The sequence below is a fragment of the Podarcis cretensis genome, assembly GCF_951804945.1.
Source record: "Podarcis cretensis genome assembly, chromosome: 5".
In the NCBI taxonomy this organism is placed as follows: Eukaryota; Metazoa; Chordata; class Lepidosauria; order Squamata; family Lacertidae; genus Podarcis; species Podarcis cretensis.
Genome location: NC_137174.1, coordinates 78,371,924 through 78,391,096, shown reverse-complemented (window position 1 = coordinate 78,391,096; position 19,173 = coordinate 78,371,924). Strand labels below are relative to the sequence as shown.

Here is a 19,173-nt window from a genome sequence, read left to right as displayed (position 1 = left end):
TGCAGTCCTATGCATGTTCTCAAAGAAATGGAAGCTCACTGCGTTCCATGAGTGTCCACAAGACTGCAGCCTTAATTAACATATGTAGGTCTGTGTCCTCTTTTTCAGTGATGCATTGCCTCCTTTTTTGGTGATGTATAAGTGTGTGGTAGCTCCACCTTGCAGTGATTGCGCTGGCAAAATTTTTTTTGCAAGGAAGAGTTGGCATGTTTTTAGAGATGAAGCGGAACAGAGAGAAAAAATACATTTGCCATACAGTGTTACAACCCACCTCATGCAGGAGCCCAGAATGAGAGGAGGATGAACCAGTCATATTAAGAGGACCAGCTTCAGAGGGGCTGAACCCAAGTCCGAACCCAAGTCCAAACCCAAGTCAGTGAGGACCCCCTTGAATTAGAGACACCCACAGGACAACTCCTGAGCCAGATTCCCCTGAAGGATCATTCTTTTCTAAATAAGGGACCTCACATTTCGCTGTACCTGCTCACCAACACAGACAACAGACAGGGTGGGACTGGACATTTAAGATGTTACATGGGTTCCAGACCTTTTAAACTCCACTCTTTAGGAAGGAGACAAGACCTGGCAGGGGTAGTATGGCCCAAGAAAGGTTTAAAAGAAACCCTGAGTTCAGAGACAGACCTTGCTGGAGCAAATTGTCTACTTTTAGTTATCCATAATAATCATTATTATTTATACCCCGCCCATCTGGCTGAGTTTCCCCAGCCACTCTGGGCTGCTCCCAATCGAGTGTTAAAAACAATACAGCATTAAATATTAAAAGCTTCCCTAAAGATGGCTGCCTTCAGGTGTCTTTTAAAAATAGGATAGCTGCTTATTTCCTTCACATCTGATGGGAGGGCGTTCCACAGGGTGGGCACCACTACCGAGAAGGTCCTCTGTCTGGTTCCCTGTAACCTCTCAGTGAGGGAACCGCCAGAAGGCCCTTGGCGCTGGATCTCAGTGTCCGGGCTAAATGATGGGGGTGGAGATGCTCCTTCAGGTATACAGGACTGAGGCCAAGGTCCACAATTGAAGCTTTCAGCAACTGAGGGACTATGGTCACTTCAACACCATCGTTTTACGGAACGGTCATCTTGAATGTTTTCCACCACAAAGATTGTGGGGAGGTTAGTTGATGCTGGCTATTTATTGAGGATTCATTCCTATTTATTTGCAGGGTGGGGTTAGACCTCATTCTATCAAGCAAATACTGTTCCGAACTTCCCAGCGCAATTTCCCCATCGCTGTCAATATCACAAAACATCTGGCGTTGGGGGAAGCAGTTTTGTTATTATTGCTGGTTTTCGGAATTTTTATTATTTATTTAATTAAATAGTATGAAATATAACTTCTGTAAGCATCCTGTAAAACATGTTTTCCAACCCTTTACAGTGCCATCACAACTGAATCACAGTCTGTCACTTTAATTTTACTGCAGAGCCAGGAAGTGAGCCCCAAGTTTTCAAATCTCACCTACGCTAGCTCATGAGTCACCTCTAAGGCTGAAACAGCTTGTCACTCAAGTTCTTCCTGGCTCAGACCATTCAGACCAGGAGTAAAGAACTTGGAAGCCAGCACGCTTTAATTGTGGGCCTGATTTACCCCTACGTCTAACTTATAAATCCACCTTACTTAGAATCTTCGGATACTTAGTTCAAAACGTGTGTTTTTTCTTGTCCTGGAGAAAGGAAACAAGACTTTAATGTTTTGGAAGAATATAATGCACCCTGGAGACATTGCTACAAGCATTGACAGCAAAAAGCCAAATGAAGAGCAACACAGATGACAGGTAATTTATTTTATATTTATCTCAAGAGTGCAAAATAGAAGGGTTGTACTTTAATACCTCACATTTTCAAATCGTTCCTGGCGAAATGCGTACAGTCAAAACTAGGTGTTTGTACGTTTAGGCTTCCATTGGTCTGTAGCTCTAGTTTAGATTGATTTTATTTGTCTAGTTCCAAAAGTTGAAAAACAAAAACATTTCTGTGCAGTATACAAAAAAAGTTGCTAGGCTAAACTCTCATGTTGTATAACAGGCAATTATGAAATTAGGAACCTATAACTTTTTGAAAAATGACTTGAAAGGTTCTTCTTAGATCTGCTGGGTCTTGCTCAGCAAATGTAGCATTGGGTTTATATTCTCTTTAATTGCTCTAATGAGGCATAAGAAGTTCATGCTAGAACACGCCAGGCAAGGAATCTCTGGAAAACACCAGAAACAAGGGCATTAAAAGCCCCTCAGCTTAGTACACCATGAACTGGAGTAATTGATTTGAGTGTTCAGCTAAATTTCTGATAAATGCAGAACAGCCAACAGATTAAAGCTTTTCTACTTAGCTTATACACAACCTGTTTCCAGTCTTTCAGATATGTGAACTGATATCCCTTTTATTATATGTATTTTAAATCTTGAGACGTTTCCAAGATTACACTGCGGTATATGCATTGCATTGCTTTGTTTGGAAAGAAACAAGGATACCTTATTGCTTTTACAAAATCCAGACGTGCTTTTATGGTACATCAGACAATGTATGCTTTTTCAACTGCCCCCTTTGCTCCTCGTTCAAAATCATAACAAAAATGGTTTCATTTGTATGCTTTTTTTTTTCTCATTCATCTGTCTTCCACTGCTAATCCTGAAGTTCTCCCTAGTCTCCATAGGCCTGGTTTTGCTCTTGTACGGAGCATAAATGTTTGTGCAGCAGCTGCAGAGAAATAGCTAAGGATGCCTATATGGTGGGGGAAAGAGAAGTGGGCATGTGTGAAAGATGTCACTGGGTGCTTCCAGGCTGTCACTGTTGGGATTCTGTCACATACTGACAGATTCAGTTTGTGCAATTAAAGTTTACATGGAGCTCCTGGGTCCACTTCTCCGAAAGACTGGATTTATTTTGTGGTAAGGAAGGTGACAGGGAAATACAGTGTGAAGTGTGGGATAACACTTGCTTTGAAGCAATACAGTGGTACCTCAGGTTACATACGCTTCAGGTTACAGACTCGGCTAACCCAGAAATAGTGCTTCAGGTTAACAACTTTGCTTCAGGATGAGAACAGAAATCGTGCTCCAGTAGCAGCAGGAGGCCCCATTAGCTAAAGTGGTGCTTCAGGTTAAGAACAGTTTCAGGTTAAGTATGGACCTCCGGAACGAATTAAGTACTTAATCTGAGGTACCACTGTACCATGTAACATCGGAATGAATGCTTGATAAATAACCGACATCTAATTTCCCTGCAAATGTTTCAGGATGCTCAGTAAACGGGTCACTTGAAAGCACCCATTTCTCAGTTTGTGGGAGGAGAACCAAACAGAGTGTTAACAGGTTCTGCTTTCTGAGGGTTTTCTTTATTTCAACCTTTGCCTCTCTTTCCCATCTCATTTCAGCCTCTTTTTATCCTTTAGTTTAACCCTCTTGTTACACACGCACACCAGTCTTCGTTCCCTAACCACAAGTGCCTTTCTTCCACTCCCCACCCTAAAAGAACTCTAGGCAGAGTTAACTCACCAGCCACACAGTTCTCTGTACGTGTAGTAGCATGCAACACTGTCTGGGTTGCTCCAATTCCCAAGGTGCCCAAGGAGCCCTGGCATTCTGAAATGTGCCGTGCAATGTTATGCTACTCAGTTCACAGAGGAACCAGTCCATCCAACATGATACTACAAACTGTTCTGGACTGAAGGGAGTGCAGAGAACACTACAAAATGTCAGAATGGGAAGAGGAGGCAAGTTTTTTTATTATTTGTTTTTTTTCCCCTGAAATTCTAACTTGCTTCTATTTTTAGTATAATTAGCATCACAGGAGAGTAAGTATCTGATTCTAGTAGAGTAGTTATTCAATCTGCAAAAACTCTTTTATGATAAAAGTGCAGAATGACAAGTACAGGAGATCCTTTGGACAGAAAATATTTCATTTCTTCGCTGTTTTAACTTTGAAGGTTATATGCTGCACACGCACGCGCACAGCTTGTCAGGTTAACGAAGTGTAAAGTTTACAACGGTAGCAGAAGGGCAAAATGCCATTCTAGAATCCATGCCGGGTTTCTGGAAAGACCTTTTAGTAGCAAAGTAACTGCTAAATGTTATGATACAAAAACTTCTAAATATTTAAATTAAGAAATGTTTCTGTGTATTGCATTCTACCCAGTGCTACCTATTCCTGCAAGTTAAAAAAAAAATGTGTTAGAATTTTTTTAAACCATCATTAGGGGTTCAAAGCTCCTCCCTGTCCAAAACCAAAACCACTCATAGCCAAACAGGCTAAGAAAGTGTAGTCACGTGTGGTTTTATCCACACGGCTGCTCAGTTCGCACGTATGGAGGGTTTACCCTTTGCATGAAAAGGAGAGCGCATGGGATGGAAAAGAAGCCCATTTCTTGTCCTCTGCCTGACTTTGCTGCATGCATCCCGTTGCTTTAAGCAGCATTCTCCCCTCGCCTGGCTCCAAGACTGAACATGAACTAAGAAAATGTCTTAATGCATGAGAGCACAGTGAAGTAAGTGAGGGTTAGTGAGTTGTTTCTCTCCCCTTCCTCATGTACTCATTTTCCTGTAAAGTGCCCTGGTATCCCTGCTTCATAAGAATGGGACTCCCATCACATCTGTTGTTGTTTAGTCGTTTAGTCCTGTCTGACTCTTCGTGACCCCATGGACCAGAGCACGCCAGGCACTCCTGTCTTCCACTGCCTCCCGCACTTTGGTCAAACGCATGTTCGTAGCTTCGAGAACACTATCCAACCAACTCGTCCTCTGTCGTCCCCTTCTCCTTGTGCCCTCCATCTTTCCCAACATCAGGGTCTTTTCCAGGGAGTCTTCTCTTCTCATGAGGTGGCCAAAGTATTGGAGCCTCAGCTTCAGGATCTGTCCTTCCAGTCAGCACTCAGGGCTGATTTCCTTAAGAATGGATAGGTTTGATCTTCTTGCAGTCCATGGGACTCTCAAGAGTCTCCTCCAGCACCATAATTCAAAAGCATCAATTCTTTGGTGATCAGCCTTCTTTATGGTCCAGCTCTCACTTCCATACATCACTACTGGGAAAATCAGAGCTTTAACTATACGGACCTTTGTTGGCAAGGTCACATCTAGCTTGACTGAAATGGCATCAAGCAGAAAGCTGTCCCAGTAATAGCTTTCGATGCGCAGACGTTTGAGGGTGACTGTTACAGAGCCCTAGAAGAACTGACTCATCTCTTCTCCTCCCTTGCCCCTCCATAGCTGCCTTTTCAGCTTTAGACACAGAAAGTTAATTCTCTCCCCCTTCCTGGCCACTGATGTCAGCTGCAAGTCAAAAGCAAAGCTGCAGAAGCCACTGATTAACAGAGCTACCCAGCCATGCTGCAATGCCGTCTAAGTAATCATCTGGGGATTGTGGAGTCTCTGTTCAGCGGGAGACTTAAAACAAAGATTTCTGTCGCTCCTGCAGCTCGGTTATTTAAGCCTGAAAGCAAATGTCTAAGGGCAGATCACTTGGCAGCTTCCCAGATTCTCGGTGTGGCATTTCAGCTCCAGCATTTATCACTGGAGTGATTTGTTCATGTTATAAAGCCCATGCTCATGTATATAGTGGGGGACTGGAAGCACTTAAATAGCACACCCAGGCAATCTATCCAAAGGACAGCTACTGGGTAGTACTCCAGCCAGGTCAACTCTTCAGATTTATGTCTCAAATATGACCATATTTGGGGGGATTGGGGTGGGGATGAAACATGAAGTGCCCTGAGCAACTTAGAGAAAGGGCAATACAAAAATGTTAGGAAAGCAAAAGGCATGTGTTAACACACAAAAAAAACATGCAACTTCATGCTTCCTAGTGGCTGAGTGGACAGTCTGTCTGCTGGAGCTTAATTAAATTAGTGGTTTAGTTAATCCTGTTCATGTAACCTGGGGTGAAGAAACACTTTCAGCCTGAAAATGGTGCTGCCAAGGGCAAAAGTCAGCAGAGCTGCAGCTGTAACTCTTACATACAGTGGCTGATATTCCAGCCATCCAAAGGTCAAAGGTTTCTATGCCCCCCACTCCATCCAGGCTGCAGGAGACTTGGACAGTTCAAGGACACATTCCAACTAGTCAAACGCACTCAAAGAAGGCACAGCAGAACCAATGAGAGGTGTGGCCAAGTGCTATTTTGCATTAAAATGGTACCTGTTCTGACAATGGGGCAGATGGAGTAGAGAGGGTTTTTTTAATGGAACAAGGAATGTGGTTGGGTAATAAAGGAATAGAAAGTATCTCTCCAATATATCAGAGAAACATGCCTGGTAGTTTACATAGGCAGAAATGAAGTCTGTAGGAAGAAAGGAGAAGCTGCTTCATTCCTCTGTTTAGAAATGGTAACATGCACATAACGCGCACACTTAAGAACTCACCTGCTAAACAACTTTGTGTTCATTGTACTACCAACAGAAAATCACTAAAATTAAAAGACCATTTGGAACAATAGCTAGGTGTGCATTAAAATAACAAAAAGTCTAGAATTCCTTCTCTTAATTGCAGAGTTAATTTTAGGAATCTATCACCCTTAGTCAGGTCTTGTGCTCCACCCCACAATGCAATGCTGAGCAACGTCCACGCCTATTTTAACAATACGTCCCCTTTCCTAACTTGGCAGACGTGACCTACATCTGCAACCTCTCTTTCCCGTCTCCGGATTCACTATGCTCCTTCACAGTGGGCTCCTACTGGAACCTAGGAACCTCAACTTTTATTATTCAGAGACCTACACTCCTTCCCCTTGCATCTCCAATCTAACTTGACACTTGAGACCAACCCAATAATTCCATAGCCTCTAGCTGCATGTCACACAGATGAAAGCAAAAGACATGCTTAGGACTCCCCTGTACAGTGGTACCTCGGGTTACATACGCTTCAGGTTACATACACTTCAGGTTACAGATTCCGCTAACCCAGAAATATTACGTTGGGTTAAAAACTTTCCTTCAGGATGAGAACAGAAATTGTGTTCCAGCGGTGCGGCGGCAGCGGGAGGCCCCATTAGCTAAAGTGGTGTCTCAGGTTAAAAACAGTTTCAGGTTAAGAACAGACCTCCGGAACAAATTAAGTACTTAACCCGAGGCACCACTGTACTCTTACAAAGAGTCTTCACAATCTCCCCCATCACTACTCTTATACATTATTAAAGTACTATTTACCAAACTCCTGCCAACCTAGCAGTTCAAAAGCACGTCAAAGTGCAAGTAGATAAATAGGGACCGCTCCGGTGGGAAGGTAAACGGCGTTTCCGTGTGCTGCTCTGGTTCACCAGAAGTGGCTTAGTCATGCTGGCCACATGACCCAGAAGCTGTCTGCGGACAAACGCCAGCTCCCTCGGCCTATAGAGTGAGATGAAGTTCAAGAAGGACACTGACAAACTGGAACGTGTCCAGAGGAGGGCAACCAAAATGGTCAAAGGCCTGGAAACGATGCCTTATGAGGAACGGCTAAGGGAGCTGCGCATGTTTAGCCTGGAGAAGAGGAGGTTAAGGGGTGATATGATAGCCATGTTCAAATATATAAAAGGATGTCACATAGAGGAGGGAGAAAGGTTGTTTTCTGCTGCTCCAGAGAAGCGGACAAGGAGCAATGGATCCAAACTACAAGAAAGAAGATTCCACCTAAACATTAGGAAGAACTTCCTGACAGTAAGAGCTGTTCGACAGTGGAATTTGCTGCCAAGGAGTGTGGTGGAGTCTCCTTCTTTGGAGGTCTTTAAGCAGAGGCTTGACAACCATATGTCAGGAGTGCTCTGATGGTGTTTCCTGCTTGGCAGGGGGTTGGACTCGATGGCCCTTGTGGTCTCTTCCAACTCTATGATTCTATGATTCTATGATTCTATGAGCGTGCAACCCCAGAGTCGGTCACGACTGGACCTAATGGTCAGGGTTCCCTTTACCTTTTTATTTACCGAACAGCTGCTCTTATTTATTTTCCAATACAATACGCTGTCTTCCACTCATTTAAAAGCCTAGGGGGTGGTGGTTCTTTCTGTTAAGGCTATGGATAGCACAGGTGTTGTATTGGACAGTTAGGTTTAGCAGTTCAGAATATGCCACAGTAACTGCAGGCCATGAAATGGAAAGTCCCTTGTTGTATAAGGGAACCGGATAGGAAAATAGGAAGCTGACTTACACTGAGTCACACTGTTGGCCCATTCAGCTCAGTATTTTCACTGACTGACACTGGCTCTCCAGGGTTTCAGGCAAGGGACATTTCCAGCTCATCCTGGAGACCCTGGGGATTGAAAGTGGGACCTTCTGCATGCAAAGCAGATGCTCTACCACTGAGCTACAGACATTCCCATGAAATAAGGGGGTATATAGGCTCTTTCCATCCTTGGAAGGCATTTGATCAAGTAGAGGAATCCCACGGGCAGAAGGTGGCAGCAAGACTTTTGCCAACTCCCCCTGTAGCCCCCAGCATCACCACCTACAATGTTCAGAACTCCAGGACAGATTTTCTTTTATAATCATTTAAATAATTTAGTATTTAAATTAGCAAATTTAATACATAGAATCATATAACTGTAGAGTTGGAAGGGACCCTGAGGATCATCTAGTACATTAATTAAAGATAACTTTAATATTTCTAAAAATATTAATAATTATTAATTTAAACTTAAGTATTTCTTTTTAAACTAAAATAAAATTATCCTGGCCTTCCTTTCATAAGAGGCCAGGGCATCAAGTAACAAACATGACACACAAATGAATATCAGAAAACCAAACTAGTACAGAGAGGTACAGGACATTGCTTAGAGGCTTGCAGATTGCTGGAGGGTGCAAGGGACTGGGGTGAGGACCTGTAAAAGTTGCGTTCTCTCCCTCTCTCTCCACCACCCTCCACCTTTCACTAGTGAAAGCATCCCCTGAGCAGAACTCTTCTCAGGCAACTTTCCTACTGTTGGTGCAGGGCGGGGGGGGGGGGAATAGATCCAAGTCTATTTGTTATGCATCTAGATTCTTGTGCAATGTTGTTTCTGAATGATTCTATAGGCAACCTAAAAGCAAACAGGTTAATTTAAAACAAAACAAATCTCAAAACCTATTGTAACATCAACAACACAATAGCCCTCAGTCCCCTGGCTGATGGACAGGGCCATCATACATTTCCATTCTCCTCTCCATTGCCCGGACAACTGAGGGTTGGAACAGAGTGTTCTTTCGAAAAATGAGGGGACAATGTAAACTCCCTGAAGGTGCTCCTTCTCTGGCTGGTGGATGTGGCTAGGCTGTTCTTCACCTTCCCATTATGTTCTTCCTTAAATATAATGAATCCACCAACTCAGAGTTTTAACTTCTAGAGTTAGAGTTAACTTCTAGAGTTTTAACTTCTTTGGAAACAGAGTTAAAACTGTGAGGAATGACAAAACTAGCAACAACAAAAAATCATCAAGGCATCAGAAACGGGCAAGAATTGGGACAGTGTCTAGGATTCTGAGTTTGGAACCACTGGAAGGAAGAGGGGGGGACCCTGCCTGAAGGTCCAATCATCTGACACTCCAATTATGCAAGTGGAAGAGAGGACAGATGCTACTTTTGTTGGTTCCCTCTTCCTCCTGAAGTCCTGTCTGCCCCCTAACAGTTGTGCTAGAGGGTTGGGGACCCTCCAGAGCTGCATGATGAGTGATGCTGTGGGCTACAGGATAAAGAGGGGACTCAACAAAAATTGCAGCCTCCTCTTCCACACCCACCATTGCTGGTGGAATTGTCTCCCAGATCTTGGTTCCATCAATGAGACCTTCTATTCATGGATGCCTAATTAGTATCTAAGTCAATGGTTTTATGAATAAGAACCAGAAAATAGAAACTGTTCTTGGTAAAGTGTGACTGTCAGGGTGTATGTCATTTTGCCTGAATGGGATAGGCAGACTTTGCTGAGGAAGCAGCATCATGATTTGCTCATTACATACATCTCTTTACCTCACACCTGGCAAAATGGCTGAAACACAGGAAAAGTCCTTAGGACAGGCATAGGTAAACTCGGCCCTCCATATGTTTTTGGGACTACAACTCCCATCATCCCTCACCACTGGTCCTGTTAGCTAGGGATGATGGGAGTTGTAGTCCCAAAACATCTGGAGGGCTGCCTTAGGATATCCCAATGCCATTTTTTCAGCATTTAAAAAAGAAAGAAGGCTAAACTGCATTCATCTGTAGTGGTGAAATTTGTACCGAGGCTCAAGCATGGCAACAGTTTAGCGCCTTTTTAAAATAGTAAAACACAACCTAAATGTAGTCGGATGCTTGAAAACAAAGTCATACGCAATCTGGGAAAGAGAAACCAAACTGGGCATTGTATGGCTTCCATATAGAGTTTTTCGTCACCGTGATGGCTTTTTTATATAGGTCAAATAATCCAACACCCTAAGCAATTCAGATGCTATTAACTCATCATAATTTCAGTGTATCCTGTAACCTATAATTTAGCTATGTCGCTCAGATACACAAACCAGTCCATCAGCATTAACAACAACAAATTGCACCATATATGCAGGAGTGTGTACTTTACACATATTTATTGCAGAGGCTTTACTTTAATGACGCTAAATATGTAGCAACACAACCTATAAAACATATGAGGCTTAAAATTTTCCTCTGCACTGAGGTTCTTACTGGATCAGCATTGCAGGCTTTTTCTCTTTTTCTCTCTAGCATTAACAAATACCACGTTAAGCTTCTGTCAACATCCCTAATTGCAAGGAGGGAAACATTTACAATACTATGAAAATATCTTGGTTGTGTTTTTTTAAAGGTAGGTGTTTGTCCACTCCTGGTCAGGATTAGAAGAAGAAAGGATTAAAGTCAATGTGAGATGCTGCAATTATTTTATTGAACTTGGAGCTAGCTTTAGGCAATTCACCTTCTACATCATATGTACTCTTTAGAGCAGTAGTTACCAAACATGGTTTCCCCTGGATCACTTGAAAATTGCTTCAGGTCTTGGCAGACCACTTAACTCCAGACCTTCCCCTGTCTTGCTTATTTCTCTAAGGCAGAGCCTCCTCCTCAATCACTTCTGTTCCATTCTGCTCACCTTCCAGGAGACCACCAAATTCTAAGAATTGTGAAGTAGCCACTATGCCAGCTGTTCTTCACGCGCGCTCAGCTGCTGTGCCCACCATTCTTCACACACACATAGATACAACACCGCTATGCAGAGTCACCAACATGGGCCTCCTGGTTGAAGTTCATGCACTACTGGTGGTCCACTGAGCACTTTAGGAACCCCCACCTTAGAGCCCTGATGTGAAAATAGAATAGAATAGCTCCATGTCTGCCATGCTGAACTCCTTGGAAGAAAGGCAAGATTCAAACAAGATAAAACATACTCATATTTAAGGCATATATCGGCTGTCAGCTTTGGGAAGGCAACTAGTTTAGATGAGCCTTTGGTCCTTCTTTCCATATAAAATTCCATCTCAACCTGGATTATATTTTCTTGCCTCTCAAAAATAATTCTCACAAAATTAAATGAAAAGCAAGCACATAAAGTTTGTGGGTTGTAGGGTATAACTTCAATTTAACAGCTTACTACTAGTAGTAGTCTAATAAAGAGGAGTAGAGGAAGTCTTCACAAAGACAATACCATGCTAGTGAAACTGACTTTGCTTCTGTTAAGAAATGCTTTGAAGTCCCCATCTGATCATATGCAGTAGACATGAATGCCTTTAAGGCTCACAGGAGTTCACTACAAGGGCATGAAGGGAAGCACTGTGCTGCTTGCATTACTGAAGAAGCTATTGCCCAATTAGTGCCACGGCTGCCATGGACGCTGGCAGTTAACAAAAAGAGCAAATGAGAAAGCACAGCTTTAAGATGACAAAGCTCATTAGTGGAAGATCAATCCAAGGGCATGCTTGAACAACTGCCCAGTACTCCCAACATGTTAAGGGCCTCACACAGGTCTCCTCATTGAGCAAGTTTATTGCTAGGAGTTGGTAGAGGTGGCTTAAAAGCCTATAGATTACATAATGTCATTTTTGGGGAGAATTGCTCATTTTAAGGGATGCTTTTAAAAAATGTTTTACGTCTATCCAAGACACAATAGTCCCAGCTCATTGTATAGTACAGCAATGGGGAACCTGGGACCTTTCAGAAGTTTCCTGATTACAACCCCCACCAGCCCCAGCCAGCATGGCCAACAGTCAAGGATGATGGGAGTTGTAGTCCAACATCACCTTGGAAGGCATCATGTTGGGTACAACATTTAGTATCCTGTATTTTGTCTGTATCTATAAATAATCTAAAATGTCAAGCATTCGCACAACACAGGAAGCCAAGCTTTACAATCCCTGTGCTCCTAGTAGGATTACACTTGGTGCAATGAGTGTGTACATAGCTTCAGATGACATTGTGGGGGTTTCCAGTTCAGATTCAGTTGCTGTTCCAATTTTTATATTCTTTGCTGTAACTTGAAGTCACTGCTACTTGTCCCTTTTTCAGTGGCTTTGGTAAACCACTGTCTTCTGACTTCATAAGCACACGCTGCTGGTAAAACCAATATTGAAATTGTTCCAGGCATCTTGAAATCTCTCTACTGTATTGAGAAAGGAAGGGCAGAAAGGGGAGGCGTTTGGAAAGAGAGGAAGCCGAAAACATAGGAAGTTGCTACCTGTAAAAGCTGTGTCAGCAAGCTGAGATCATGGGGCTTTCTCCTTGTTTAGAGTCATCATAGACCACAGCGTATGAAGTCAAGTGTTTCCTACGGAAGTCCAACCAAGGTCCTCCACTTTCACAAGTGAAGCTTGAATTGCTGCATCTCATTGACAAGGTACCGCACAAAGGCTCCTGAGCAAGCTTTACAGTCATGGAATGAGAGGCGAAGCCCTCATGGATCAGAAATTGGTTAAGTAGCAGGAAGCATACAGGAGGAGTCAATGGACAATCCTCCAAATGGAGAGATGTAGAAAGTGGAGTCAATTAAACCAAGAAGAAAGGTTACAGCGTTTGGGACTTTTTGGTTTACAAAAAAAGTTAAGAGGTTGCATGATAAAATTCTGCAAGGCATAAAGGCATAAAGAAATCGGATAGAGAAACGTTTTTGTCTCTTTCTTTCATAACACTAGAACTCGTGGACATTCAATGATGCAGATTCTGGACCAATAAAAGAAAGTAATTATTCACACAGCACAAAGGTTAAACTACGGAACTTGCTCCTACAAGATGCAGTGATGGCCACCAACTTCAGGGGCTTAAAAGATTAGACAAATTCATGGAAGACAAGGCTATCAATGGCTACCAGTCAAGATGTGATTATTTTTCCTCCCAGTTACAGGGAACCACAGGTGGGCAGCTTGCATACTTCCCACAGGCAACTGGTTGGCCACTGGAATAGCTGGGCCATTGGCCTGATCCAGAAGGCTTGTCCTATGTTCTTATGTCCTACAGAGACAAATGGATAGGAAATGCATTTCCCACCCGACTGGTTGATGAGTAGATATTTCAGTGATGCCCACTGGTTGCTTGGGCATATTTACTAGATTTCTTACTTAGACCTCTTAAATCAGTTCACTGAAGGAGTTTTTCAAAGTGGTATGAGAAGTCTGAGATGCTGTGCACTCTGGATCCACTCTGAGATGCTGTGCACTCTGGATCCACTCTGGATCCACTCTGAGAATAAAACTACATGGTTGAAACAAAACTGGCAACTGGAAGTGTTGTTTATCTGTAACAGGCCATTTGAGTTTTTTTGTGTTTAGAAGCCATTTTATCATATTGTTTGGCAAGTGAAGCACCTGTTCAAATTAGGCTGCGGACCTGCATTTACTTGTGTTAATTGAATGTAAATGTATTTTAGCACTGGGACTAGAAATGGTTATTTTCTGTTCATAATTACATATAGCGTAAAATTTACCATGTTCTTGGCGTCGCTAACTTTTAATCATCTGCGATCTTAATTTATTATTGACAGGAAACATATCAAACCCATGTACAAAATGAAATGCAATTTATTTGTAACGCTCCCAAAATATTTAAACAGTTCTATAATGGGGCAGGCTAATCCACCATGAGGGACGCGGGTGGCGCTGTGGGTAAAAGCCTCAGCGCCTAGGGCTTGCCGATCGAAAGGTCGGCGGTTCGAATCCCCGCGGCGGGGTGCGCTCCCGCTGCTCGGTCCCAGCGCCTGCCAACCTAGCAGTTCGAAAGCACCCCTGGGTGCAAGTAGATAAATAGGGACCACTTACTGGTGGGAAGGTAAACGGCGTTTCCGTGTGCTGCGCTGGCTCGCCAGATGCAGCTTTGTCACGCTGGCCACGTGACCCGGAAGTGTCTCCGGACAGCGCTGGCCCCCGGCCTCTTGAGTGAGATGGGCGCACAACCCCAGAGTCTGTCAAGACTGGCCCGTACGGGCAGGGGTACCTTTACCTTTACCTTACTTTAATCCACCATGGGACTCGAATGAGTGCAGCTCCCCACAATTTATGGCAGTATTGCAGTTGCTCAATATTCCCAGAAAGGTAACAGCAAAACTAGATTTACTGAACTCTGGGTAGGCAGATAAACCACAGTTCCTGTACAGTATTTGGTTGGTAGGTCATAAATTGTACAGATTGGCGGAATATCGGAAATAAGAAGGATAGAGGCTGGGAATAATGCCCTATTTATAATTGGTTTATATGTTATCACAATCCTAAACTGTTACAGAACTTCTCAGGGTTTATAGTATAATAAGAAACATGGGTAATGGACATGGAAAAAACTTATTAGCATAGCCAGAATCCAGAAGTTAAATTCTCAGGGATATTTTCCTGAATTTAACTATCTCTGATTTTGAATGACACTCCCTAGCCTAATTTTCTCACATTGCTCACTCTTCACTGTGTTTTGCATTAATCCATCTACCAGAGGTAACAACCCCAGTAGTATTTACATACTAATTTACCCTGGAATGAAGATGATGTGAGTCAAGATTAGTCATTCAGCTTGTCGTTTGTTGCTGATTGTCTGCCTTGAAAGGGCAAAGCAATCAAAAGCTAAAGGGAACCCAGAGATTATTACCCAAGAAATCTAATCAAGTAAATTGGTCTTTGGTGGATCAAAGTGAGAACTCAAGAATGGTAGGCATCACTTTTATTTAATAGAGAGCTAATTGTCTGCAACCAGGACACAGTTATATTGAATCCCATTGATGATGCAGAACGATCCATGATATGCCCAGGCTTTTAGCTAAAGCATCAATAAACTACAGGCAGCTGTACAAATGTAGTTAAAATGGAAATATATACATTTGTGTTAGCTTGGAATGAATTAAGTATTGGCCTTCGTTTCTCTCACATGCAACCACCTGCCCACAAGATAGTCTGTCCTTGTTGCTACATTCATTGTTGCTCACAATTTACCCATAGGAGTCGATTAAAATATTGTCTGTCTGTCTCCAGATAATTACTACTTTGGGAGTCCATGTTACAAGGCAACAGCTACTATAAGCTAGTGGCAGAGTGAGCTGGTAATTAATGCATGGGCATGTAGAAGCTATACAGAAAGCTACATTGCCCAAGAGAGCAGTGATATTGTAGGAGCCTTTTCCAGAATCGGGGCTGGTCCTAGCTTTTTCATTCACAGTGACACATCTCTGTGTGTATGAGGAAGGATCGGTGTCCAAACTTTTTTCAAAGAGGGCCAGATTTGATGAAGTGAAGGGCTGTGAGGGCCGACCAAATGGCCAACCAAACTTGTTAACCATTTTTTTAGGACTGAAGTTGTTGAAGTTTTTTTATGATTTTACCCCAGAAAATTAACTGCCAAAGGGGCCGGATTAAACCGACCGGCGGGCCAGATTAGGCCCCAGAAACGGACTTTGGACATTCCTGCTAAACTATCCTTTCCATGTAGTGCATTTTCCACAAGACACATCAGGAAGCAAATGCACACACTTCATAGATGATGGTGCACACCTATCTCCTCTTTACTTGAAGTTGAACTCCATGGAGGAAAAGCCATGTCTGAGTTGTCTCTTAAGGGCCAAGATGCAGCTGAGTTCATAATTTTGTCCTATAAGCCGAGGCCTGTAGCACAGCTGCCATCATTCTGTGCTCAGCCAGAAACTAAAAGATGCTGCTGTTGACACTGAGGTATTTGCCTATTGTAAATATTTTCACTTCCTATATTTTTCAGACGTTAGAACTTGTACAACCCATGATGTGTCCCAGATCAATTGCCACCAGTGTGTCTCCTGAAAAGCATTTGACCTGCAAATCAACAATAATAATGGGGTCTAACATGTCATATGTGAAGCTTCCAGGTAAATGACTTTAAAAATAAATAAATCAGGAATTCCTGATACAGTTGTTTTAGAGAGGAGTTAATAATTTATACACTTGTGCCTCCTTTTTAGTATCACATTATTAGTTAAGTTTCATATAAGAGCAGTTCATTTAGAAGCCTTCCCAAACACAACCATTGGTTATTTCCATTCCTGCTTAGCATTCTAACCAAGCTCATGAGGTCATTGTCTTTAAACCTCAAACCATCTAATAAACAGACTACCCTTGGTCCACACACACATCCCTTTTTTAATAATCAAAATTCACAAGTACCCCTAATGAAGCCCCTCATTATCGATATACGGTATTTAAAAAAGATAACCATACCTGTATACACACCGCAATCTAGTGGCCTTGCTCGCATGCCATTCACATTCAGAAAACCACTATGCATGCAGTTCTACTTGCTACACAGCTGCAGCCAGCATTTGGAGCTCTCAACACAGTTCCTGCTGCTGAGCTTGGAATGCAAGGGGAGTGCCGAAGAGTAGAGACTGCCTGTGGTGTCAGGTTTGGGGCAACCCTAGATTGAAGACTCCATATTCTCCCCCTCTTCTCCTCTTAAAAAAAGCAAACAAACAAATATAGCAGTGCTATCAATGCCGATAGCACAATGATCTGATTGGCAGGTATGAATGCAAGCAGATACTCACCTACAGCCTGCTACTGCATTCGTGAGTCTAGAGACTGGCAATTAGGTATTTAATGAAGCACCTGGTGGTCCTCACTACATGATCATCATGCCACCAAAATACCCTATGATTCACGCGACTTAGAAGACTGATGCAGTCTAAACTGGTGGGCAAAGAGTTCCTAAAGCAAGGGAGGCTCTCTTGCAGCATTGCACCACAAATGGCATAAAAAGCAGGACCCAAGGTTTGGCTAGACAGGAGCGGGATGATCTGTGGTTCTCGTGTTGTCACAGATTTAGGACTACCCTGCACAATCGCTGAACTCGACTTGCAGCCTCATTGCTTCCAAACCTTCAATAAATGGAGAATTTACAGTTTCCTTAGGCAGCTCATTCTGCTGCTGAACTGGTCTTAAGAGTTATGAACACAGCATATATTTATGTTCCAGTCTTTCCCCCTCCCTTTCAATACCCTTTTGTGTCCTTGAATAAGACTCCAAGGGCTCATCCCAACAAGCCTTCGCATGCAGACAGGATCTTAGTCACTGGCATCACTAAGCATACTTGTGCAGCTGGCTGCTGTTGGGAGTTTAAAACAATGCACGCCCTGCCACCTCATTGCTGGAGCTGTGGTCTGAAGCCCTTTTCTGTAGCGTGCAAACACAGCAGTGTAATAAAAACATTTTCGTGAAAGAGGAGGGCAACTCCCCTGGCTGTACCAGGTGTAGAACCTCACTCTGCTGACCTCCTAAGAACCACCCTGCTGAATCAGACCAAATATTTATGCATTCCAACACTACATTTCCAGCAGAGCCCTTCCAGGTGCTTCACAAGCGGAGACAAAAAGCAATGGCCACCTCTAGTTGTTAATCCCAAACAACTGCTATTCAGTAGCATAGTAGTCCATCATGTCTAATTGCACCTTTTCTACATACTCCACAGTTACTCAAATGTGATAGATGAGTGTGCATCCAGAAACAGTTTCTGGATTCCTTCTGTTCACATAAACTATGGGGATGTGACTCTTGATTATGGGGGTAACTCTTGAGTTATTGTTTTTATAGTTCCGTATGAATAGCTACAATTGTTAAACCAACTTAGACCATTTCTTTCCATCATTCCTATAGATCATCATCAACATCTGGGTCAAGGCAACAGTATTTTAGCCAACTGTTCACAAGATCTACCTGGGAATTCTACCAGTAATGAATTCACAACCATTGTCTTACCTGTGCTTTACCTCGTCATATTCCTGGCTAGCATCTTACTGAACAGCTTGGCTGTATGGATTTTCTTCCACATCAGAAATAAGACCAGCTTTATCTTTTACCTCAAAAACATTGTGGTTGCGGACTTGATGATGACCCTGACATTTCCGTTTAAAATCATCCAGGACTCAAGGCTGGGGCCATGGTACTTCCATTTTTTCCTGTGCCGGTATTCGACCGTTTTGTTCTACGCCAACATGTACACTACGATTGTGTTCCTTGGACTCATTAGCATCGATCGTTATCTGAAAGTGGTGAAACCCTTTGGGGATTCCAGGATGTACAGCATCACGTTCACCAAGATTCTGTCTGCGTGCGTTTGGATTGTCATGGCATTTTTAGCCTTGCCAAATGTGATCCTTACAAATGGTCATGCGACTAGGAAAAACATAGGCGACTGCTTAAAGCTAAAGAGTTCCCTGGGAGTCAAATGGCACAGAGCTGTCATTTACATCAACAACGGCATGTTTGTCGTTGTACTGATAGTATTGATAGGATGTTACATTGAAATATCAAAGTATATCCACAAATCAAGCAAACAATTCACCAGTCCTTCAAGTCGCAAACGGAAGCACAACCAAAGCATAAGGGTGGTTGTAGCAGTGTTTTTCACGTGTTTCTTGCCATATCATTTGTGCAGAATACCTTTTATTTTTGGCCACCTAGATAAACTTTTGGACGAATCGGCACACAAAATCCTGTACTACTGCAAGGAAGTGACACTTTTCCTGTCTGCGTGCAACGTGTGCCTAGATCCAATCATCTACTTTTTCATGTGTAGATCATTTTCAAGAAGGATGTTTAGGAAATCAAACATGCGAACGAGGAGCGAAAGCATTAGATCACTTCAGAGTGTTAGAAGATCAGAGGTGCGAATATATCATGAATACGTTGATCTGTGACGCTGAAGACAATGAGATGGACATTCCGTCCCATATTTGTATCCGTATATTTGTAAATAATAAAGTATTTTTGTTTGATTATAACAAATGTCCGCTGTTTTTCATGTTGTTCC

General features: G+C 42.8%; 3 protein-coding genes across 7 annotated transcripts in view; 2 read left to right on the top strand and 1 right to left on the bottom strand.

Moving 5' to 3' along the window:
- Positions 1–19,173, bottom strand: part of MED12L (mediator complex subunit 12L) — a 180,916-nt gene that overhangs the window by 81,725 nt on the left and 80,018 nt on the right. The window lies entirely within an intron of this gene.
- Positions 1,652–19,148, top strand: GPR87 (G protein-coupled receptor 87). Of its 4 annotated transcripts, none has more exons than XM_079978153.1 (3): positions 1,652–1,792; positions 16,111–16,237; positions 18,018–19,148. In XM_079978153.1, the coding sequence occupies exons 2-3, from the start codon at positions 16,132–16,134 to the stop codon at positions 19,058–19,060; spliced, it is 1,149 nt and encodes a 382-aa protein (XP_079834279.1). In that variant the 5' UTR covers positions 1,652–1,792; positions 16,111–16,131; the 3' UTR covers positions 19,061–19,148. The 4 variants fall into 4 exon arrangements, with proteins under 4 accessions (XP_079834279.1, XP_079834278.1, XP_079834280.1 ...); XM_079978152.1 differs by lacking the exon at positions 1,652–1,792 and adding an exon at positions 3,588–3,726; XM_079978154.1 differs by lacking the exon at positions 1,652–1,792 and adding an exon at positions 12,660–12,766.
- P2RY14 (purinergic receptor P2Y14) overlaps positions 1,652–19,173 on the top strand; it is a 28,626-nt gene continuing 11,104 nt past the window's right edge. The window contains exon 1 of one of the 2 annotated variants that reach the window (XM_079978233.1): positions 1,652–1,792. The gene's annotated coding sequence lies outside the window, so the exon portion shown is untranslated. Of the gene's footprint in view, positions 1,793–3,607; positions 3,727–19,173 lie in introns of those variants that run through there. The other variant, XM_079978234.1, reaches the window with a different exon arrangement.

Bases quoted from the DNA above. Each gene is read 5' to 3' on its own strand.
- GPR87 (XM_079978151.1), top strand. From the start codon at position 13,227: ATGGCTACCAGTCAAGATGTGATTATTTTTCCTCCCAGTTACAGGGAA. The intron at 13,281-16,110 runs GTGGGCAGCTTG...TATATTTTTCAG, and splicing joins CCAGTTACAGGGAACCACAG to ACGTTAGAACTTGTACAACC. The intron at 16,238-18,017 runs GTAAATGACTTT...TCATTCCTATAG, and splicing joins GTCATATGTGAAGCTTCCAG to ATCATCATCAACATCTGGGT.